The 26,046-nt window shown below is 33.9% G+C and overlaps 1 protein-coding gene across 13 annotated transcripts in view; it reads left to right on the forward strand.

Annotated features, from left to right (window-relative positions):
- Positions 1–26,046, forward strand: part of CLOCK (clock circadian regulator) — a 102,367-nt gene that overhangs the window by 45,431 nt on the left and 30,890 nt on the right. For all 13 annotated transcript variants that reach the window (XM_036227930.1, XM_036227921.1, XM_036227918.1 and 10 more), the window contains 7 exons: positions 1,423–1,482; positions 5,204–5,352; positions 8,191–8,282; positions 13,420–13,509; positions 18,455–18,575; positions 22,388–22,501; positions 22,638–22,756. In XM_036227930.1, the coding sequence (XP_036083823.1) occupies positions 1,423–1,482; positions 5,204–5,352; positions 8,191–8,282; positions 13,420–13,509; positions 18,455–18,575; positions 22,388–22,501; positions 22,638–22,756 (745 nt within the window). The remainder of the gene's footprint in view (positions 1–1,422; positions 1,483–5,203; positions 5,353–8,190; positions 8,283–13,419; positions 13,510–18,454; positions 18,576–22,387; positions 22,502–22,637; positions 22,757–26,046) is intronic.

The raw sequence follows: 26,046 nt of genomic DNA on the forward strand, positions 1-26,046 counted from the left end.
TGTTGGTAGTCTGACACTAAAGGTTCTGTGTTTTTGTTATAGTGTACTGTGTGATTCTTCCAGGCGTATTATTTAAGACTTTTGTAGTTAGAGTTATATATAGAAGTGACTTTTGATGTCTGGGAGCAGCTCTTCTCCTTTTCCTATGAGATAAACAGTGAGGATACATAATGTATTCTACCAGTACTTAAGATCTGAGGGGCAAGGAGTTTCCTTAGAGGAGCCTGCTTATACCACTGCCATTGATTTGGGCTATGCCATAGTTTCAGGTGGGATCTATATGTAGTCCTCTCCACAGAAAGGATTTTTCTTCACTGCGTCTGGGAAATTAAATGTGATTTGGGCATTATACTTCCGAATGATTGCCAATTCCCATCTAAACAATAGGACATCTAGGAATGACATCTGTATGTTCAGGCTTAAAGCAGTTTTTCTTAATATTGAGTCCATTATCTCTCTAAGTATGGGAAAAGTTATGAACTCTCTCAATAAAATGCATATACATACCAAAGTTTTCATCAATTTTAGTGTGTACATAGAACTCCAAAAGTCCATACATGGACCTCTGTGATGCAAAATTTACAGATAATCTCAGTAATGGGTCCAATAGGCACTTCATAAGCCTTTATAAGCCACAGACTGATAGTGAATACCTGTAAAAGCTCATAAATCACCTGAAGCTACTTAATATTGCTCCTCAGGTTAAGGGGTTAGCCACTGATACTCTTGATTTCATTTGCTAGAGTGTTCTTTCCTAGGTCTTCCCATAACCTTTTCTTGTTTCTTAGATCTTAGCTCAAGTGTCCCCACCTCAACAAGTCCTTCCCTAACAACTCAGAGTAGAGTAACCGCCTCACAACTAAAACATTACTCTTTTTTAAAAAAAATAAAACTTATTGTCATATATTTTTGCATTGATTTGTTTCTTTCTGCTAGAAAGTAAGCTGTAGAAGAGCAGTGGCCTATATGTCTGGTTAACTGCTCTGTAACCATGCCCAGAACAGAGCCTGGCATATGCGTGCGAATGAACTATGCTATTATAATTAAAAATAGCTTCAAGTAAGAATCATTTTATATAATAGCAAAAAGATTGACTTTCTATAGGTTTCATGGTCACTAAAAGTTCGAAACAAGATATCTAACATCTGATTAAATTCTAATTTAATGTATTGTGTATATAGTACAGCTAAAGTAAGCAATTTTAAAATCCACATTTGTAATAAACTTTTAAAATATACCAAAAACACCTAAACTTTAATTTTATAATATTTATTAGAAAACAAGTTAGTATTATGAGTTTGAATTTAAGCATTCACTACAGAAACTAGGATATAACTGATTTGATTCACATGTCATTTTAGCATTGCTGTTGCTTATTGAATTGGCTCTTATTTTCTCTATTCACTTTCTTTTTTCTTTTAGAGATGATGGTAGTATTTTTGATGGGTTGGTGGAAGAAGATGACAAGGACAAAGCAAAAAGGTAGTTCAATTTAAGATGTAAAATAGTAAATAGATGAATAATAAGTAATTGTAATAGTAATAAATAGTAAATCAATGGTTTCAAAAGCTATCTGCCCTAAGAACTTATAGTAGTCAGGTGGAAGAGCTTAGAATATTGGTATGCAGTTAATAAATAAAATGATCCTATAAATGTGCCCATCTCATCAAGTCATATTATGGGTACATAGTATTTACATGACGTCACTGGAGTGTTAACCTTCATCACTTAGCTGAGGTAAGGTTTGCATGGATTCACCATTGTAGTTACTGTTTTTCCCTTAACCTACTCTAGTCTTCGGAGGCAAGTTATTAACTGTAGCCCCCCTTCAGAGTAGGGATGGGGGTACTTAAGCTCCAACTCTACACATATTCAGAATTCTGTAAAAAAATTGTCTCCCTCATTTATATCTTTATGCATTCATTTATTTTATACTTTAGGCTATATTTCAGTGTCATTTATTTTGTTGCTCAAATTGTTTCAACTTTGGTCATTGGGAGGTCTTTCAGTGTTGGCTTCTGTGTCCTTTGACATACCACCATTCTCCAGTAGAGGGAAAGTAGATGATAGAGGGAGGGAAGAATTGTTGAAGTGGTGTTATCAAGTAGGTGAGGGAATGAGATTTAGAACCATGATGGTGATGGTGAAGGCCTTGACCTTAAATAGGGGCCTTGGCAGTCAATTATATTCTTAGGGGGGAGGGTTTAGATAGCACTACAGCCAAGTTTGTAGTCATTCAGAGTAGCAATAAATACTTTGTTTTTTTTCTCACCACACTGAACTACATGGGTACATAGACAAGGATAGAGGGTACTGTAGCATTACTCACAGATAAAAAAGATAAATGTAATAAGTGATAGTTCCTAAATGTATTTAGCAAAACAAAAGGAACTGAGATAAGAAAAGTATTCATAACCACATATATTGCTAAATGCTTTAACAAATGATTAAAATTAAGAAGATTTTGAGGAAAGCTGTACAACTTTATGTTAGGAAATAGGACAACCCCTGTCTTCAGTCTACTGGAGGAAAGTTTATATAAAATACTTAAGGGTAGAGATAAAGTCTCTATGATGGGAATAATCAGTTTTGCCTGAATTAAGAGGCAGAACTGTAAGGAATTGACTTGGACAGTCTTAACGACTAAGTTTATAGATGAATAAAGTGAGCTTAGGGTATTCTCTTTGCAAAGACTCTGAAGCTCTGATCGTGTTTTTAGGGAACCAGTAATACCGTTGCTGTGGGAAACCCTGGAGAAAGAGGACTCTCTTAATGATACTGTCAGAATTAAACAGACCACATTGAACTCTGACTGAAAACAATGAGTTAAAGACCTAAGTGTTGAACCCAGAACAAAGGGAGTTTTATACTTGTCTGAGAAATTACATATCAGTGACCTGTTATCAGTGAGGTCATTCCAGGGACTGTGTTCTCCCAACCTGAATGTGATATGGAAATAAAGTTTTCATAAATTGGTGTGATCCAGTGGTAGAGTTGATAATGATATTTGATTTCTGTTATTTTCTTCCCCTACAATCAAAATGCCTGATTTGAGTTATTACTTCCTAGAAGCTATATGACTCTAGGCATATTTTTTATGCCTGAGTTGTCATACCTGTAAAATGAAAGAAAATAATAATAATAAAGTCTGCCTCCTAGGAATTAAATGAGATTTCATAAAAATTTACTAGTGCCTGGCAAATAAGTGTACAACAAATATTTGCTATTTTTACCCCCTACCCAGGTGTTCAGATATTTCATATATGCTAATTGTCAGATGCTTATTTCTTATTTACTCTTTTCTAAAGGAATATAACTAGATACATAGACCTACTGCTTCTTGTGTATGTCCTTAAAATGTCAGGCCATCTCACCATACCTAAATTCTCCCCAACTATCTGTCCAACAAAACCCATATCACACGTTATATTTCACACTAACAAATTGCGTTATCAGTAACTTGGGAATCATCTCAGATTTCTTTTTTGCTTTTCTACTCGAAACCAAATCTGATTTACTAAGAATGATAGTTCTGCCTCTTAAACCTTGAACCAGCATGCTTTGTTAACACTGCCACTGCCATGGTTTATAGGCTAGGATATTTCAGTTGCTTCTTAAATGGTCATCTGGCTTTCAGTCTTGCTTGGCATACAGTAAGTTTTTAGTAGTATTTGCTAAATGAATTTGTTTTGCCAAGCATTGATTATTTCATCAGTCCGATGCCAAAGCAATCTTAATAACAAGCAGTTCTGTTCATGTCATTTCTTTCCTTAAAGCCTTTCAGTGCCTTCCCATGGCTTTTGGGGTTAAAGTAAATTCTCTTATGTAGCATAAAAACTTCATCCTTTTTTTTTTTTTTTTTCCAGTATTTACTATTTTCACATAACCCCTAACTCCAGAGTACTTGGGCACTGTACAATTGGGTTTATATACTAGCCACATTCGTCATGCTGAACTGCTTGTGACAGGTTTTCATCTTTGTACAAGTTTTCTATGCCTGGAATGCCCTTCACATACCCCACTACCATCCATTTCTTATACAGTCTCCATGACTCTATTTGGTACGCTAGAATGCCATCCCTGGTTCCTCTGAATTTCCATGGGAATTAGGTGAATTTCTTGAAAGGTCTTGTTTTTCTCCAGTATCCTTAGCCCTTATTAACACAGTCTCTATCATTATAGCAAGTACCCAGTATTTGATAAGGGAATCAGTTAATATCTATCATGTTTCTTAAGGGATTTATACAATTGTATTTTTTCCCCAGTGCTAATATAGAATAAATACTTGTTCTGTACAGAAAAATAAAATAAATAGAATAAAATTACCCTCTGACCTTTTGGGAAAGATATACTTTGCTTAAACAAAAACAATTCTAAAATCTGACTTCACAGAGCAGATAATTAGAGATATAGAATGGTTAATTGCTCTCTAAATAATTGTACTATTTTTACTTGTCTCAGGGAGGTCTCAGTGCAGCTGTTTGTTTACTGGTTGCTGCATCACACAGCATAGTAGTAATTATTCATTTAGCACATAGAGTTTGAATGCTTACTGTATGTTAGATATTATGCTTACATGCTGAGATTAAAAAATTTGGGATTTAGTATCAAGGAGCCCACAGCCTAATGGAGGGACAGGTATGGAAACATGATTTAGCTCTGTGTTGGAGGCTAGGATATGGGATTAAAGAAACATGATTTAGCTCTGTGTTGGAGGCTAGGATATGGGTAAGCTTGAGGGTAGGGAGATTCTCATTTTTAGATTTCTGTTTGTCATTTAAAACTTATGGATAACTTTTTTTCTACTCAATAATTTTTAATAATTTGTGTACATTATATGTACTTTTGCAAAATGTATCTTGGCAATATTCATAATAACCTTATGAAGGAAATACAAATTCTTGGTAAATATTAGATTAAATAAAACCTGAGATTTTTAATTCAGTTTGTCTTTTTGGTGTTTTCATAAAAGCATGTATGCCAGATGCTTAATTTGTAGAATTTTCTTTAGTGATAAACTGAGAAGAAAAGTTATTGCCCAAATTAACTGTATATTACAGGTAAACTAGGAGATAAATATTTATTACCATCTACATTGACAAAAGTACTTACTGTGTGGTTGTATCCAAATTGAGCATTATATTAAACTATTTGCATAATGAAATAGATCGTTTGAAAACTACTTATTTTTTTATTTCATCAGAGTATCTAGAAACAAATCTGAGAAGAAACGTAGAGATCAATTTAATGTTCTCATTAAAGAGCTGGGATCTATGCTTCCTGGTAATGCTAGAAAGATGGACAAATCTACTGTTCTACAGAAGAGCATTGATTTTTTACGAAAACATAAAGGTAAATTTTTAACTTTGTAAAATGGATTTTTTTTTTTTTAGATAAGACTCTCTATTAAAGCATAATGTGATAGAATCTTGGCTGTGATGGTTAGGATTGGATGCTTCCTAACATTTTTTAGAGAAAGAAATCAGTTGCTTTTTAAAAGACTTCCTGGTGTGTTCTTTCTTTCTTTCAACAGACATTTATTTAGTGCCTACTATATCCTAGATTCTTGTGGTGCAGGGTAACAGTCCTGGCCCTCAAGTAATACAAGCCAAGAGAGACAAACATGTAAACAGCTAATTACAATGCAAATAATTATAAGGGGTAGTGTGCTTGTAAACCTTAAACTTGCTATGAGAATACAGGAACGAATGCAGGGAAGGCTTAAAAATAGTTGATTTTTCAACAGAGTCTTTAGATTTAGTAAGAAAAACAGCATTTCATATGGAGAAAATAGCATGTGCAAAAGCAGAGAAGCAGGGAAAGTTCGGTGTAACTAGAGCATAGTCTGAGTTGGAAAGTTATGGCCATATTTGAAAGACAGGCAGGAGCCAGATTGTGAGGGCCTTATATGTCATTTTTAAAAAAGATTGTTTCAGTGTATATCTAGGAAATAAACATTACCTTTAAAATTCATTATTTCTTAATCAGAAAATTACTTTGACTAAAGATGTCATGAAAAGAAATATTAAGGAATATTACTTTGGTAACAGATAATAGATGAAAAACTTGTGAAAGGATATTTTCTTTTTCAGATGCAAAATAAACTGCAAAACTTCATTCAGTGGTACACGACTAGCCTGATTTATGCTCCACCACTTGAAATTATTTTTGTTTATTTCACTAATGCCGTTACCTCCCATCTCCTCTGCCACCAAAAAAGCAATAGTTTTTTCTTATACCTCATCCTCTTCTATATGTCTAAAACACTGGAAAATTTAATGCATCTTCCACTGGCTTTCTTTTCCCTTGGCCTCTGTTATAATGCACTTCATTCACGTACTCCTTCCTAGCTGAGACTACTTTCTTCTTTCTTTGTCCTCTAAATGTAACATTTCTCAAGATTTATCTTTTATTCTCTTGCCTTCTCTACACTCATTTCCTTTGTCATCTCATTTAATAATTTCAACTGTTCTCTCTATTAAACTACTAAATTTGTGTTTTGAGATGCAAGTTTCTCAGTCTTTTATTTCCAGATAACTTCTGGATCTTTCTTTTGCATATCCTCAAACTCAGTGCATCCAGAAATGAATTCATTTTCTTTTTCTCTAGTCACCTCTTTCTCTCAACTTTCCTTTTTATATTTTTACACCACCAATTTTTCAAGTCTCCTATGACTCAAACCTGAAATGACTTGTATTTGTTTTTTTTATCTTCCTTAGTACTGTATCATAGTCTGATTCTCTTGATTCTTGTCTAAATATGTCAATGGTGCCTTCATTTTTATTGCCACTATTGTCATTACGTTTTGCCTCTACATATAACATTCTCACTCCCTCAGTGTCCCTTATTAGGTAGCACACTCAGCCCCCTCAGACATTGTAAGAGTTCAATAAATGATTATTGAATGAAATGAAATAATATGCATCCTTTTCCCCCTGACAGTAGAGGGTTAATTTTGGCATTACGTAGATTAGGTTTTTGTTTTTGTTTTCCTTTCAATATTGGCTATAATTCTCACAAAAATAAAATTACCTGAAATTGAAAGAGAATTCTTAATATAATTATAATTATAAAATAAGCCCATGTCAACTACACTTGATGGGATTTGTCTGTGGGTTTTAATCTTTTTTTCCTGAATGTGTATAATCGATGTGAATTTGAAAAGTATGACTATTCCACAATTTGTAGCTAGACCTTTTAGTTACTTTTCATTATGCTAGTACAGGCATTTTTAATATGGCAAATTTGGGGTGACACTGCTACATTTATGTAACTGGTAATAGAAAAAAACAACTCAATCCATACTTTTTACTACAAAGTAGCGCATGTTTTATGGAGTAAAATCTATGATGTAGATTTTTATTTTTCCTGCAGATAAAAATGAAAATGTCTGCAGTTGAAAATGGAAAAACATTTGTCACCTTAATGGTTCATGTCTGATCATTTATTGAATAGCTTTCTCATAACTAAATCCATTAGTAAGTAGTACATTGAAAAGTAAACTTAATTTTGTTAAAATGTGTATCCTAACCCAGGGATATCCATATTTTTGACCAGCCATCTACCACTAAAAATATGTAAGAGGACACTAAGCAAAATCACTCTGGGATTATTACTATAAAGTTTTTGCCCCAAATCTTAATTTAGTCCCCTTGATTAATTAAGAATAGAGTACCTCCGACTGGGAGGTACCTTTCTGTCTGGCAGGCAGTCCTGAAGTCCTCTTTGTTAGAAACAAACTTAATGACCTCTTTGGCTTCTTTCCTCCAGGCTTATGTCTGCTCTGTGTTCTTCCACTTGAAGGGCAAGGAAAGTAAGAGGAAAAAGAATGTCTTCCTAATGCTTAATCTGATCTGCTTGTTCTGATTCTTGTTAGTTATTGTGTTAAGCAGGAATGAAATCTCAGGCCTTGCAGTAACACAGGCCATCACAGCTTCCTAAAGAAAAACCAAAGAGATTAGTATTTCCAAGAGACCAAATACAAGAAGATAACTTTCCACATTAGCTTAAATATTTCATGATACCGAAACCTGGACCTCTTGATAACTACCTAGACCAATATATGTTATTGTCTATGGTTCTCATCTTAGAGTGGAAAGTGAGAAAGCAGCTTGTAGGACTTTTGTACTGCCCTAGGCACCCACCTTGTATTGGACTATGCCACTAATGTGTCAAATAATCTGTTTACAGAAATCACTGCACAGTCAGATGCTAGTGAAATTCGACAGGACTGGAAACCTACATTCCTTAGTAATGAAGAGTTTACACAATTAATGTTAGAGGTATGTCCAGATTTAATTTTTGGAAAGTTTTATTTTGCTTAAAAAATAATTCATAATGGTAACATTTTAATATAGTTTTAACAATATTTAATGTTGAAAAGTTTTAATTCAATGTAAATCAGTAAACTATATCTTCAGTTAAAATTAATCGATGTAAATATTGCAAGCAAATAGTATTATGTGGTAAATGAATGCCAAATTTTTGTATTTTTAGTATCATCTGAATTTTTGAGAGTCTTAATAAAAGTCAGAAAACTATAGCTACCAAGTTCCTTACCTGAGACCGCACTACCAAAATTCAAATGACTGATATATATTATTCATCACATATTAAATACTGTTATGAATTGTATCCTGTTGGACAGTAGGATTTTTAAAAATACATTAAAACCTACCTAAAAATAACATAAAATAATAATAAATAGATTGAAAATATAAAACATGAAATATGCATTGAAAGGCAACTCAATTTAAGTAGAAACTTTTGAAAGGAAATAGTGTTCTTCTGCAACAAATTTATGTTTGAAAACAGCATATTTGCTTATGATTGCAAAATTTTATACTTCATATAGTAATTATAAAATCCACAAAAATCGCTCATACCTATCAAACTTTTATATTTCTAATTGTTTTCCTATGTAGAATAATATACATATCATCTGTTTACACAAAGTACAGAGTCCAGTATCAAGTTTCTGTGAAAACTTATAGTAAGTTGAAAACTTTGGCAGTAACAGTTAAGGACAAGAAAACAGATTCATAGCCGAAAGTAGACATGGAGTAGAAGAAAGCAATTGGGGTGGGGCTGAAGATTTCGTTATATAATGTATACCTGTCATCCTTTTTGTTTGAGTCTGTTCTTAAAGCATTTATCTGTGTTGTGTATGTATATGTAATGGACATGTCTCAAGTGTCTCTTATATTGACTAAAGTCTGAAGTAACAGTATTATGCAAATATATGAGTTTTTTCCATTTATACTTTCAATGGAACAGTTAATTGTTAGATTAATTCTTTATACAGCAAAAATGTTACCATATGAAAATGTGTTGGAATATAAATATATTGTATATATTTAAACCTATACTTAAAATCTGAAAAATAATTGAGTATGTTTCACATATTAACACAGTAAATCCTCAGTAATCTTATGAAGTAAACACTATTAGTATCCTGTTCTTATTTCCAGAGGAGGAAGTCAAGAAACAAAGGTATTATGAAACTTGACTAAAGTAATCCCAGGAACTCAGCTGGTATTCATTGCAGGTAGACTATAGCCTCTGATCCATGGCCTCAGCCTCTGTGCCTGCTCCTACTGCTCATGAAGCTTCTTTTTAGTGAAAGCTAGTCATGGCATAGGACTTGTAGTTTAGTAACCGGCAATTAGCTCTTTAAATTAAGTGAACACTTAAAGTTATAAGCCAGGTAATAGTTTCTGATTTCGTTGTTTTTTTTTTCTAAGAAGTAGTTTGACATTGTCCAAAACGATCTCTTTAGATATACTTATGAAAGGTGCTTGCACACAGCTAATGTTTACAGCAGAGAAAGGAAAGAAATAACTCATTTAATTTCTCTAATTTTATGATTATGTTCTCAGTGAAATTGTTTAATAAGATTGTTAATCATTAACTACTTACCCTACTTTACTGGTGTGAAAATTTCTTATAAATTCATAAATTGGTATATCTATACTCACATATTAACAACCTTAAGGTAAATGACCTATTCACTAATAAGCTGAACAGAAAAGCATTGTCTTCAGATTTTTCTTCACAATGGACAGATCTTTATTAATTGCCAGACAGATGTAGTACATATGTAGATAAGTATTTTAAAAAATCAACAATTCTAGAAATTATAACATTATATATAACATACAGCAGAGAAAACAAGTGTATTTAAAGTTTTTATGTGTAAATTAGTTGTCTCGTGATTATCCTCACAGGTTAAGATTACATTCTTGAAAAGTGTTATATTTATTTATTTTTAGTATGTCAAGTATATTTGTTATTTTCATGACTTACAACAATAAGTAAAGATTAAAGGATATATATAAATGTTTGTATATATTGCAATGTGGGTCCAGTTAACCGAGTTTGTTACTGTTGGCTAGTCATGTTGATCAGATTACAGATAGGAAGTCCAGATACCATTTTCAACAAAATTTCAGGTGTAGCCCAAATTTTGGAATATTAGAGCTGCTAGTAGGAAGGGATTAGATCATTCACCTCAGCCTCTTTATTTTATAACTTGTGCAAGGTTAGATAGCTAATTAATGGAAGATGTGAGACTGAGGTCTTAAAATTTACTTCTAACTTATGTGTTAGCTTTTGCTCTCCATTCCTCCATTGCCATCTCTCTCCCTCTGTCGTCTCTCTTGTCTGAGGAATATTCCTTGCTACCCTTGAGGAGGTAGAGTAGTCAAGGAAATCAGGGCAATTTTGCCTGACCAGATCTCTGTGCAAAGTCATCTTTATATGAAGTCATTTCTTAGTATATAGTTCTTTCCCTTGGCAGCTGGCAGTTCTCACCAGCAATCTGGAAGGGAAGTGCTAGTACCATGTCAGCCTCATCTTAGATATAGATCCACAAGGAGGTTCTATCCCCTTTCATTTCAGTCTTCCCCAGATTAAACAAACTCACGAACAATAAAGATTTACATTGTGGGTCAAGTAGATCAAATAGGAAGACAAGGAGTTTTAACTAATGATACCTCTCCTTATATTATACAATGTGGAGAAGAGGTATGCATCACAGTTTTCAGTTTTGAGTTGAGGATATCCTTCTCTGTCTTGTTCCCTCTTCTGCATCTCTCTGGGCTTCCTCCTCAAGGCCCTCTTCAAGGCCCCTTTAGTTTTTGGTGTACCCACATACCTGTTTGTTATATTGCATTCCTCCCCTCAAAAAAAGTCTGGGCCTTGGGTCCTTATTTGTGTTAACACCTGGCAAGATCCTGGTGGAAAGTTTTCTCTTAAATCTTTGCCTGTTTTGAAAGAGGAAAGGGTAGGCTCTGCTTCTAGGAGTGGGATTGTCATTAAGAGTTGTGATTTCAGTTCATTCTCTTCACAGAAGAGCATTGTACTACAACTCCTAACAAATATCCTAAGAGCAAATACAGATCATCATAGTAAATATTAATTTGCTTTCAAAGATAACACAATCTAGCTTCACATGATAAAAGCTAGTTCTTAACATCATTTTGACTTTATTCCTTGTGAAATAATAACACTGGCATTATTGTGCTAAAGTATTTTTGTAAAAATAATTTCATGAATTTGCTTAAATTAGAAGGTTTTCATCCCCTCCTTCTACATTAACCAAGAATGAGTTTGTCTCAGCCATTCTAGAAGATAGGCATCCACTCAAAATAAGTTCTTTCTCATATCCAAATCTCTCTCCAATATATTTCAACAATTACTTTGATATAGAGGGAGGTTGCTCTAACTCCCAGGTTCATAAATTATATAGAAATATTTTCTATCTGCTGTTCGCTACCTATGTTAGGTGCTGCAGATACAGTGTTGAAGAAGATACATATGATTCTTACCAGAGATTGCTATCCCTTGAGTGAGCCCTATAATTAAATAAGAAATCTGAATTTAATGTGATAACTGTTTTGATAGGGGAAAAGGAACTCCTCTTGATATATCTTTTCTGATGTATACCTTCAAAATCTTTTCCACTAGATCTTCCTTTCTCTCAGCCTGCAAATATACTTGTTACTTTTTTTTTTAAATGCCTCCAATGATACTTAGCCCCCTTAAAACTTCCATTTCTCCTTTCTTTAGTTCTAAAGTTCTCCAAAGAGTAGTTTGTAATATTCTGATCATCCATTCATCTATAATGTCATTATAGTCTGACTCACTTTCCTTATTGACATAACTCTTTTAAAAGTCACCAGATTCATTTCTCATTTTTTCATTCCTTATCATGTTTGATCTCATTTTATACTGAACCATTCCTCTTCCTTCTCTGTCCTTTTCATTCTCTCCTATTGAATTCTTCTGGCTCCTCTGTCATTCTCTCTAGTACTTTTCTTTCTCTTTATCCCCACATGTAGATAATTTTCCAAGGATTTGTATAGCGTGCACGTCTTCTGCAAATCTCATTTCTTCAGCTGTCATTTCTTGGCCTAAGATTCCCTAGATGGGGTAAAGGCGGTTAAATTTAGGGTGAAGGTGAAGTGGGTAAAAGGGATCAAATATATGGTAGCTGAAGGAAACTGGACTTTGGGTGGTAAACACACAATAGAATATACAGATGTCAAATAATAATGTACACCTGAAAACTATATAATTGTATTAACCAATATTACCCCAATAAACTTAATTAAAAATTTTAAAAAATACATTAAAAAAAAGAAAATAACTTTGTAATATATAAAGTATAAGATTGTTTATTATTAAGTATTGTGTTCCCTGTGCTGACTTCTCTCCTAAACTCTTAACTTTGCATTTCTTACTGCTTCCCTAAGTCCTTTCTTCTCTGTTCTTACTGCTCCTAATTTTATTCAGATTCTCATTAACTTCCCTGACTGTTCCAAAAGCTGCTGAGGTTTTCCTAACTTAATTCTCCTTTTTCTCTAAATCTGTTTTACATACTGCTTCCATACTACTTTTGAACAAAGTTCTACTGTCTTAATCTGGTATTCAAGGCCTTTCATGATCTGACCTCAGCCTACTTATTCAGCTTTATTTTCCTTTCACTTTTCCCCCCATGTATCTCCCTACGCTTCAGTTGTTCACCTCTCTGTTAATATATCCAAAAGATGATCATGTGTTCTTTTGTGTGCCAAAGACATTTTACTGATGGTTGTGTATGCTTTTGAAATATTAGCATCTTAAATAAGGCCATATTCATATGATAAAGATAAAGGTAGAACGTGTATGCTAAAAGTAGAACATTAAGTCTGTCTTTTAGAAATAAGCTGTTTAATAGATGGCCATAGCGTGATTTTTTTTCCCCAGGAGCAATTAAAAATGCACAAAGGTCTATACTACAGTATTGTAGAGGAGAAAAGCTGGCATTTCAGCAGCGCTCTGGAAATATACATATTAATTCCTTTGTTAGATTTTTATTTCTGTCATGTGAAAATACCTTTTTCTTTTCATTTAACTGACCATTATGTTTAATTTCAGGCTCTTGATGGTTTTTTTTTAGCAATCATGACAGATGGAAATATAATATATGTGTCTGAGAGTGTAACTTCATTACTTGAACATTTACCAGTAAGTATAAAAATCCTGTGCCTTCTTTCTTAATGTCTGTTTTAACTGTTCTGAAGCACTGGGAAGTTTACTTCCAGAGCGGAGTTGAACAGTGAGTAGAGTGGGGGGGGAAAGCTCTAAGTAAGACTATGTTTTCTCAGGTCAGTCATGACTCCCTAATCTGTAGTAACTAAATATTCAGTGACCGCTTTATCTAACCTCTGTTCTTATTGCTCCCTTTTTTTGAATGCGGACTTTTTAGTGTTTCCTTTTTAATCAGAAGATGTTGCTGAATCACTGAGAATATCTGGAAAATAATTAAATTTCTATGGAGATGCTTATTGCAGCTAGAAAAACTCACAGTTTTCTCAAAAGAATGACTTATAAGGTTACACACTAAAAATAATGGATATTTTTGTGCTCTCTGACTTGAATTGATAACATGATAATGGCCATATTCAATTTGACAGAAAAGATACAGAATAGGAAAGGATTATATGGTATAATTTTGATTAGGATGGTGAATACCTTAATATGTGTGTCGTTTTACTCTACATAATTTATTGAACATCTGCTGTGTGCCAGACACTATGCTAGGAGCTCTGCTTCAGGTAACAGTTTTTATGAATTCAGTATTTATTTAATATATAATGTTCTTATCTAAGATGTGGTTTATAATATAAATAAAGGACTTACAAATAACACTTAAAATGCCTGTCTCTTGAAAATTTAGAATACACAGTAACCTGTTTTATAAAGGTCTCTTTCAAGAGAATTGAAAAGCAATTATTTTCCTCCCTTTGATTACTCTGCCACTTCATACTTTGTATAGAGAACGGACTCTGCATTTAAAAGGCCAAATTCTAAAAGGGTAATTCCTTACTGAAAGCCAGGTGGTAAGTAATTTGGTAATTTCTTTGGCTCACGCAGAAAATGACTTGGCTTTACCGCTTTTTTAGGGACTTCTTTAACAGTAAGCTCAAATAGTTGGTGATTAGCCCAACATCTAAAAATTGTTTGAGAGTAAACAATGAGATGATAGCAACATTTAAGTATGCTAATGTAGGCAGAGAAAAGGACAGACCGATTAACTGAATTTTCTGGGCAACTCTTTAAAAAATATATTTACATATTGAAAAAATCTAGGAAAAGAAACCCATTATAGGAGTAAGATACGGTGAAGATAAGATTAAATAATTTAAGTAAAGGTATAATTATAAGGTTTTAAACAATATGTAGTTGTATTGGTTTTTTTTTTCAGTTGCGTGTTTATAGAAACTAATTTTTTAATTAAAAATTAAAAAAAAATTTAGTTGTAATCAGAGCATCATTTGCAATATGGTCACACTTTTTAAACGCCTGCTTCTTAGGCACTTTATTTGAACGCCATTCAGAATTAGATGCTCTTCCTCTCTATTCTGTTACCTTATATGTACTGCCATCATCACGACAGTACATACAGTGAATTATAATTTTTCTGTTTATTTGGATAATTATAGTAGGTCTAAGCTTCCTAAGTGCAGGGACTTTTCTTTATATTTACATGGACTAGCTAGTGTCTCAGAGACATTCAGTAATTACTTGTTGAATGTATGAAAATGAGTAGGCTATTTGATGTGGCTGTTTTAAAAATTCCCTCCTAATGGGACATTGTTATTAGATCTTTAGTGAGGGAAAGTTTAATTGCTTTTTGAAACAGACAATATGTGACAGATCTAGTTGGGACCCAAGTGTTTGATCATTAACATTCCCCCTTCAATGAATAACCTCTTCACCTTCCCATTCCTTCCTGTATTTCTTTTAACTCTCCATTTTAGAACTGTTTTTATTTCATTTTATTTATTTATTGGGGTGACATGGTTAATAAAATTATAAAAGTATACAGAACTGTTTTTAGATTTACAGAAAAATCGAGAAGGTATTACAGAGAATTCCCATATGCCCCATATCCAGTTTCTTTTGTTATTAACATCTTCTGCATCTTTTTTTTTTGTTGGTGTCAGCTAAAGCACTAGTAGACAGGCAGGTGAAATTTTGGGGCAGAGGAGATTGCTGCTTATCTAACAAGACCCATTTCATTCCATATTGAGTTAATAGTATTCTTTATTAATACAGTTTTTTTTTTTTTTTTTTTTTTTTTTGCTGCTTATCAGTTACTACAGACATTTTCCTTCACATCACTGACATTGCTGACATATTATTTGATGGTTTGAAAACAAACAGAAGCATTTTTAGAGAAAATGAAATATTTAGGATCCAAACACCTAAGGAAAAAATATATGATTTTCTGTTTTGGTTTGTCATTAATATTAAACTATAACAGATACTAAACAAAGGGTTTGATATAATGATGTCCTTTTTTGTGTGTTTTAACATATATACCTATTTTGTCTAAAACAGAATTTTTGCTTTTGTTCAATAGTGAAGGAATTTTAGCAAGTTCCTAAATTAGGCTTTATGTTTATATGTAATTCATTTCTGTCAAGAAAGTAATACTTGCTTCTTAATCAGTGGTCAGTATGACAACATTTTTTAAGTTTAAGATTTAAATCTAACTGTAAAATTATAAAACTGGATACTATAGATCCTGCAAAAAAACATTTTCTTCATATTTATGAAATTAACTTAAACACATTTTAACTTATTAGGACCTAATAATCAGGCATAAATGCTCTATTTATTTTGAGATTGTAAGTAACCATATGTTTTTTTTTTTCCTTATGATCGGGCTCTCTGTGACAAAATTACTGGGTCATACCACCTCAGTGCCAGAAAAAATTTTAGACATCCTTAGCTCAGCCCCTTTATGTTATCAACAAGGAACACGAAACCCAGAGGAATTAGACTTAATTGTGCAACATTTTTGTGGAACTGCCAAGACACAAAGTCTGTCTTCTTATTCTGCAAACGTAACATTTGTAAAATTTTGCAACTTAAGATTGATATTCTCACACTTGCTTAAATGTATTCCTCAGAGAGAGTATATTAAAATTTTAACTGAGTAATAAAGGGAAGATAACTAACTACATTACAGCTTAAAGGAGTACAGGACTAAAAGTGCCACCATTAAGATACTAGATGAGCCTTTTCTACTCTCCTTAACTTGATAGTTTGGAAATATAAACACAAATGTGTTTTAAGAAAGTCAGTGCAGTCTTTGCTATACATGCAGTTTGCAGAAATAGTTTCGAATTTTTTTTGAAAGTTACATGATTATTAAAGCTTATTTGATAGGGCCAGAATTTTTGTTTCTTATGCCTATACACAAGGAATACAGTTATTTAAAAACATGTTATATTCAACGTATATTTGACATTTTTCTGTGGAAGAGATTCTGACAGCAGTTATCTGTCAATTGTCTACCTAAGGCAAAAGTAACTTGTAAAAATCATTTTCACAAGTGGTCACATTGACCTAATGTAAAAAAAAAAAAAACCCAAAAAGATTGTTGATTTATTTTATATAACTAAGTCAGTATTTACATTTCTTCTTTATGAAAATGAGAGAGAGAAGAGGACCCCAGGTAACTGCTGTTTTGTTTTCTTTCCTTTAAATTGTGTTTGAGAAATAAGTGTATGGTATGGCAATATCAAGGATGATTATCTTCATTTAGAGATTTTAAATGTAGTGGTTAATGGAAAGTTCGATACATTAGTTAGTTAGTTGCCTGCTAACTCTGATATTTTAGATTATGAAGCGTTAGGAGAAGCAGAATGGGCCATCTTATTTATTATTGGGCATTAGGACAGACATTAAAATAGAATTCACAGAAATGTTTTTTTTTTTATGAGAAATGAATGATATGAGGAATAGATACTAAAGGAATTTTATTATTTTTACTGTGGATTATGGTGTTAAGAATACTTTTTTGAAGGAAGTAATTTGAACTGGTCTTTCAAAGATGGAGGATGCAGGTATGTAGAGAAAGAGGAAGGGTATTCTGCTTCATGAGGTGGACTTTGAGGGCTAGATAAAAGAAGAAAGAATGAGCATGTATGGCCTGTATAGGGAGTATAGTAAAACACAGTTTTGACACCTCCCACCTCCCCAGTGGTTCTCATTTGTTAGTGTTTGATTTTTTGTTTTTGTTTTAGTTTTTAAGCTGTAGAGCACTTTCTTCAAACAAAATCTTAACAGTGTTCGAAATATAAACAAAATAAGAATGGAACTGCTTTTGTGAATGTGGGGGAAAGACCCTTAGCTCTCCTTTCACAGCTCCTTTTCACTTTTCTTCCCCTCCACGGTCAGGATTCCACAGAGCAGTTTAAAAATTTAGAGTAACTAAGTAGAATGTATTGGATTTGGTAGAAAATGTGAAGTCACTGAAGTTTTATTGTCAGTGATTCTTAAAGTCATATTTGAGCAAGGATTATAATGTTTGACATATTACTTGTCCTTTTTTTTAGGAGGTGAGATTAACACAGGGCTTTTTGACAATGGGATACAGGATAGATGGCTGGAAAAGATGAAATAAAAAAGATAGGACACATTGGACAATTGAAATAACACAAAAGTCAAGTTTCCTCTTCACTTAGCCTATGGCTAGTCCTTTGTTCCTCTGTGTTAGTGTATACCACCATAATTTGCTAGAGGTTTGGATATATGGTAGGGCAATGTTTTGTAGCCAAAGATTTTCGTAATCAACTTTGAGTCCTGTTATAGTTTAAATGTTCATGTTTGGTGAAATTCACCTTAGCAGATATTTTATCAGATTTTCAGGATCATGTTGGATCTGGATCATGGATTTAAAGGGACTAGTGTCAGAGGCATGGAGGTCATGTTAACCATTGTCTACCTTCTTACTCTTGTTTTTTGAGTTGTGTTCTGTAGCTTGACATTTGTCAGCTTTTACAATTATCGAAAGTTGGTCATATGCTCATCTGATGTTTTAAGAGTAATTATATACTTTAAAAATACATGTCTCTTGAATCACTAAAATTATTTATTTTTTTGAATTTCTTTTCAGTCCGATCTTGTGGATCAAAGTATCTTTAATTTTATCCCAGAGGGGGAACATTCAGAGGTTTATAAAATACTCTCCACCCATCTGCTGGAAAGAGACTCATTAACCCCCGAATATTTAAAATGTAAGTAGCAGCTGTTAAGCAAAAAACTAAATATACTTGGTTGTGTTGTACATTACTTTGGTAAGTTTGTGACAGATATTTAACTAAATTAACACCTAGCATCATATGCTTTATTAGAACCTTTTTAGATTTAAATATATATAATAGAATTATGACCGTAAAGTCTGGACTGTATTCTAGAGTATATTGAAATCCCATCTCATTAATTATACCATGTACATAAAAATAGAACTTTGCAACATTTTTATTTTTAAATAAAATTTTGTATTTAATGAGAGAAAATTAAACATTCTCATTTTTACTCTAACAATTGGACACTGAAGCAGTGGGAAAAAATAACTTCTATATTTTTAAGAATTGTTATAAATAAAGGAAATTTTTTTTTATTAATTAAACTGAATTACACAATCATTTTTTGGATGTGTTGATTGTCCCAGGCACTTGTGCTATATTATAGACATGCCAAAAATAGTGAAAAATAGTTTCTGCTTTCAAGAAGATGAAATATTATGTTATAATCAGATATTTCTCCTGGATTCATTGGAAAATTAATTTGACCAGAATACCTCATTTTCTTCACTGAATTATCTGTATAAAATCTGAAATTACAAGAATATATCTGGCCATTAATTATTAGATATTTTCTTTAATCAGTTTTTCATGATTCTAAAATTTTGGCTTTTCTAGTAATACATTCGTCATCTGAAAAGTTCTTTGTATTTTGAACCCTCAAATTCTCTAGAACGCTAACTGTCCAAGAATTGAGATACATACACAAATGCACACACATATATACATATATATGTATAAGTATGTGTGAATGTATCTCTTTAATAAAAATGGGTGACTCAAAATCGAATATCAGCTCTGAAAAATAAAAATTAAAAAAAAAAATAGCCTATCAGAAGGAGTTGAGAAAAGCTAGAGATCAGGAGAATCCATTTAAAGCCTATTTGTAATGTTTAAAAATCAAGTTCTTATGACATTTCCCATAGACCACTCTAGTCTTTCACCTTAGGAGAAAGATTTGGGCTGGATATAATGATGTCGAGATCAGTTACATGCTTTTAAGTAGCATTTGAAGTCATAGATTGTATGACATTGGGTAAGGTGAATATATAGAGCAAGGAAAGACGAATTGGAAAGATGGAACCCTGGGACATAGCAAACGGTAGACAAAAGAGAAGGAGTACTCGTTAGAGACCTTCTAAGGGCAGAATTGGCTGGAGAACTGAATGAAAGCTGCTGGGATAAAGATTTTAGGCTTTTGCTTTCAAGATCAAAAGTGAGAACTAACAGCAGTACTTTTTGGTACAGAAAAGCCTTAATTAAATGACATGCTGACCCCCTGATAAACAGCTGATAGACAAAAAGTTATTACCCCAGAAAAAACATGTGTCATACCAAAGGAATAAACATAATTTAAAACAGAGGGGAAATTGCTTAGAAAATTCAAGATTCTGCATGTAAATCATTTGAGCCATAATGAAGGTGAGGTGGTACAGGTAGTATGAGAAAGAAATGGGGCCTAATATTTCATCCTAAGGAGTTCGAGTTTTCTTTTTTACATAGTAAGGAACCAGTGAAAGGGTGATTTAGTGACCTGAAAAAAAAATCTCTTAGATCGTTAATTTTGAAAAGGACCAGGCTAGAGATAGAAATGAATACTATATAATTCTAGCAATAGAAGTAAGTATGGAGAGGAAAACATGTATGTGAGTGTTGAGTAGATAAACTCAATAGGACTTGGTATTAGGCACAGGTGACCAAGTGGCTAGGGATCATCAGTGGAGAAAGTTTTAGGAAAAAGGTAGATTTTAAACCTGTTGACTTACATGACATAAAGTCATTCATGATAATAACAGAAAAGTATATGAGTTCAGTGCTGTGAGTGAAGAAAGGCATTCCTAGTCCTTGAATGTTGAAATAATGATGAAAGTAACATTAGTCTAAGAGGAGTAAGGAAAGTTGACTCCTAGTTGTGGAAGTGTGTAGAATACGTCTTTGCAGTTAACCTAGATGCAGGATAATTTGCATCTAAATTGGTGGTACTGGATACTCAGTTGGAAAAAATGCCTTATGATAGAATCCTTGGTGGAATAAATAGCATGTGCTGGTGACTGATTAGTTTGGGGGCTTGCGATAAGAGATGAGACCCAGTTGATGTGTTTTCTATCTTGGCAGCTAGGCACACATGGGACAAAGGGGAAGGACAACTGGCTTACTAAGAAAGAGGGATAAATTCACTTGGAAATATTTTGAGTTTGAGTTACTGATGGGACAATCAAGTAGAAGTGTCCTGAAAGCAAATAGTGACCTGCGACTTTTGTCTACTATAAAATGTTAGAGTTGGAGAGAGATTTATGAGTAAGTTTAACAAATGCTGATAAATTTATAAAGATGAGAAGATCAAGGTCAGAAGAATTTTCGTGAATGCCCATAGTTCGAAGACTGATTGGCAGAAGAGATAAAAATATTCAATAAGGTAGGAAGGGAAGTTTCATGCTATAGGAATGGAGAAGTATGAATTTTGAGAGGAAGTAGTAACAATGAGGACAGCGCACTTAAGTTAACAATACTGTAGTACCTCCTTATCCTTGGTTTCAAGAAAATTAAATGAAAAATTTCAGAAATAAACAATTCATAAGTTTTAAATTGCACACCATTCTGAATAGTGTAATGAAATCTCGCCTGTCCTCTTTCACACCCAGTATGTGAATCGTGTTTGTCCAGTGTATCTGCTCTATATATACAGTGTAATAAGGTATTTTGAGAGAGAGAGGGAGAACACATTCACATAACTTTTATTATAGTATATTGTTATACAGGCATACTTTGGAGATATTGAGAGTTTGGTTCCAGACCACCACAATAAAACGGTTGAATATTGCAGTAAAGCGAGTATCATAATAAAGGGAGTTTTAATCTTTTTGCTGGTGGTAAGCCTTGTCTTCAATTTGTAAAAAACTCAAGTCTGTGAAGCACAATAAAGCAAAGCATAATAAAATAAGGTATGCCTGTAATTGTTCTTTTATTAGTAGTTGTTAATCTCTTATGCCTAATTTGTAAATTATACCTGATCACAGGTATGTATGTATGTACCGGAAAAAACACAGTATATATAGGGTTTGGTACTGTCTGCGGTTTGAGGCTTCCATGGGGGTTTTGGAACATTATCTCCCGTGAATAAGGGGAGACTACTGTGCAAACAAATGTTGGTGATGTTTAAAGGAACAATTTCTATAGAGGTATGAGGATGAAAGTCACAGTATGCAAAGTTAAGGGAAATGAATATATGGAAACTAGAGCATGTATGTAATGACAAGGAAAATAATCTGTGGTACTAAAAACAGTAACACGAAAAACCCTTTATTTGTTTGAAATGGGAAGACCTGAGCAAATGTAAAAGAAAATAAGGACATAAGGAAGAGAAGGTTTGGATGCTAAGGGAATAAGTAAGTGTTGTGTCCCTGGTCCTAGAGAAGATAGGAAAGACCGTTTAGTGCAAATTAGAAGCATTAACTTTAGAATGGGAAGCAAAACCTTTCTTTGAAATTAGAGTGAAGAATGAGAAGGAAGGACATAAAAATGGAGAAACATGGAGTTGCTTGTATAAGATCTGTTTTCTCTATTAAGGCCAAGATGAGATCATCTCCTAAAGGTATTCTACTATTATGGACTAAAAAGAGTCATTGAGGACCTCCGTGGGAGAAAATAGTGATTGTAAACTTACAAGGCTTTTATAATCTTATTTCATGTGATATATTACTCGTGATAAATCACGAATATATCATATTTTTTTCTCATTTCAGCAAAAAACCAGTTAGAATTCTGTTGCCATATGCTTCGAGGAACAATAGACCCAAAGGAGCCGTCAACCTATGAATATGTGAAATTTATAGGGAATTTCAAATCTTTAAACAATGGTGAGTTAAAATGCTTCTCTTACAATATATTTTAACCTGGCATTCTTTTAAGCTGTTAAAGACATAGATGTTGAACATCAATAAAAATTAGATTTTACTAGAGTAACTGATAATACATATTGCCTTGTCGTTTTAGTATCCACTTCAACACACAATGGTTTTGAAGGAACTATACAACGCACACACAGGCCTTCTTACGAAGACAGAGTTTGTTTTGTAGCTACTGTCAGGTTAGCTACACCTCAGTTCATTAAGGTATGTTTCTAATTTTTTTTTTCCTAAGGGGGATTTATTATGAGAACGTTCTTTATGTAATATTCTGGTTGTTGCCAGAATAACAAACTTGTTACAGACATTAAAGGTAGTGATGACCATACATCTTTAAATACATACTATCATGATTTAAATTTTTTTTTTTTAACTGGAGTTGACATTTAAAAAAAAAATACAGCAACTTTAATATGTTTTAGTAAGTAACAAGTTTATATGATACAAAAATAAAAAGATGCCAAAGGGCTTAGAGTAAAAGTCTTCCTCCTTCCTCTGTCATGTTTCTTCCCAAGGGCAACTAGTATTTTTAGTTTCTTATGTATCCTCCAGAGATGTTTTGTAATTATACCAGCAAAAGTATATATTCTCCCCTTCCAATTTGAAACATTCAGAAAAGTTTAGAGAATAATATAGTGAATACCTAAACCTGCCTCTTAGATTCAGTAGTTATTAACATTTTGCCATATTTTTCTGTATATGTGATGGATGCGTGTGTGTTTATTATGGTGACTGGTTAATGAAATCCAGTAAGTTTCAACAGTAAGGCATATATATTGCATGTGTGTTGACCAATGTTTGACCCCTTTTACCCCATCTACCTCTTCCCCCCCGCCCCCACCTCTGGTAACCACTAGGACATTTAATATTTTGTATTAGATTCAGTTGTACAGCATAGTGGTTAGACATTTATGTAATTTATCAAGTCATTCCTCTGTTAGTCTAGTACCAACCTGCCACAATACATAGTTACTACAATATTATTATTCTTATTAATTTATTTATTTTAATTACTTTCAAGTATACAGTACATTGGTTAGACATCTATATATTTCATAAAACGATCCCCTCCCCCCTCCCTCCCTTCTCTGACCCTCCACCTAGCCAATGTATTAATGCTGGCTGCATTCCCTATGCCATGCTCCCCATCCCAGTGACCATCCATCAGCTACTAATTTGTACTTCTTTAACTCTTCACCAAGCCCCCCAAACTCCCCTCCCCTCTGTCTGACACCAGATCGTCCACTGTATTAGTGAATCTGTTTTTGATTAGTTTCTTCTTTTTATTCCTTAGATTCTGCATATAAGTGAATCATACAGTGTTCATCTTCCTCTGTCTGACTTAAAGAACCTTCTAGGTCCATGAAAGCAAGACCTTTTTTGATCCCCTTCCTTTTCATATATAGGGGTCTTGTTTTCTTATCTTTTCAGCTACTCTGTCTTTTGGTTGGAGCATGTAATTCTTTTCCATTTAAGGTACTTATTGATAAGGATGTAGTTACCATCCTGTATTCTTGTTTTTCATACATGTTTTCTCTTCTTGAAGTCCCTCCAACATTTCTTGTAATACTGGCTTAGTGGTGATAAATTCCTTTAGCTTATTTTTGTCTGGTAAGTTCTTTATCTGTCCTTCAACTCTAAATGATAGCTTTGCTGGATAAATTATTCTTGGTTGTGGATCCTAGGTCTTCATTCTGTCAAATAGTGTTTGCCAAGTCCTTCTATCCTGCATAGTTTGTTTTGAGAAATCAGCTGCCAGTCTTATGGGTGTTCCCTTATAAGTAATTATCTGTTTTTCTCTTGCTGCTTTTAGTATTCTTTCTTTGTATTTAACCTTTGGCATTTTAATTATATGTCTTGGTGTGGGCCTCTTTGGATCCCTAATTTTTGGAATTCTCTGAGCTTCCTGGGGTTTTATGTCCATTTCCTTCACCAGGTTAAGGTAGTTGTCCATTATTATTTCTTCAAACAGCTATTCGACATCTTGATTTTCTTCATTTACGCCGATCAGATGAATATTTGGACCCTTAATAGGTCCCATATCCTCCTTGAATTATTTTCATAGTCTTGGCATCTTTTTTCTTACCGTTCTGATTGTGTGTCTTTGGCTTTCCCATACTCTAGATAGGGCATTTGATCTTTTTCTTTATTCATTTTATTTAGTCCTTTGTTTATTCCATTTAATATACTTCTCATCTCAGATAATGTATTCTTCATTTCAGACTGGTTCCCTTTTATAATTTTCATTTCCATTTTTATGTTTTTGATCTCTTTGTTGAAGTTCTCTGCACTTCCCAAAAGATCACTGAGCATCTTTATAACCAGTGTTTTGAACTCTGCATCTGTTAGATTACTTGACTTCATTATGTCTGTATCTCTGTTCTCTTCTCTCATATGGTTTCTGCTTCTTTGTCTTCCCATCTTAACTGCCTTTTTGAGTCTGTTTCTGTGACTAAGCGAAGCTCCTGAGTCTCCCATTCTTATTAGTGTGGATTTATTAAGAGGGTGTCCAGTGGCGCAGTCCTGAGAGGGGTTCAGCTGCAGACCAAATTTAGCCCAAGCCTATGCCCCTCCAGGGCCACCTGTTAAGATTCAGCAAGCAATCCACAGACGCTATGCTTATAGTTGCCTCAAAAGGCCACACTAGAAACTGAGGCCAGCTGGCTCCAGCATGAGTCTAAGCACTGCTTAGTAAGGAGCACCTGACTCGCTCAGGATATACCTGGATGTGGCTTGGGTGGGACTGTGAGTTGGGGGAGGCGGGTTTCAGGGAATCCTGGGTGGAATGACCTCTGTTACCAGTTTGATGACATCCCAGCAATGGTGGCACTGTGTCTGGCACTGGGCTGGTGGAGGGCTCAATAGGGAACAATGGATACTGACGGTACTTTTGTACACAGCAAGTCTCGCCTTAGCCCTCACTCCAACAATGTCTCCATGTAAGTCCCTGGTGCCCCCTGTATGCAGCCTAATCGGCACTGGCACTCAGAGTAAGCAGGTTCATCACTGAAAAATCTGCTCATGGTCCTGGTCCCTTTAAGAGGCTTCTGCCACTGCAGCTGCAGCTGCAGCTGCTGCTACCGCAGTCTTTGTTTCACTCAGCTGCTCAGGACTGGGCAGCCCCATGTCCTTGCCCTGTCTTACCTTCTGTCATTGCAAGATGATATCCTGGATTTTTCCCTAGTTGTATGGCTTGTTCTAGATCGCAGGTGATTTTTCCTTGTTGCTGCTCCTTATTATTGTCACTACTTTGATTTGGTCACCAGAAAGATGAACAGAGCCTCTATCATCTACGCTATATTTGTTGTCGATCTATTACAATATTATTGACTGTATTTCCTATACTGTACTTAACATCCTCGTGACTGTTTTTTAACTACCAATTTGTGCTTCTTAATCCCTTCACCTTTTTCACCCAACCCCTCAACACCCCTTTCATCTGGCAGTCGTGAACTTGTCCTCTGTATCTATGAGTCTATTTATCTTTTGTTTATTTT

This window comes from Rousettus aegyptiacus, unplaced genomic scaffold (assembly GCF_014176215.1).
Source record: "Rousettus aegyptiacus isolate mRouAeg1 unplaced genomic scaffold, mRouAeg1.p scaffold_m13_p_10, whole genome shotgun sequence".
NCBI classification, from domain to species: Eukaryota; Metazoa; Chordata; class Mammalia; order Chiroptera; family Pteropodidae; genus Rousettus; species Rousettus aegyptiacus.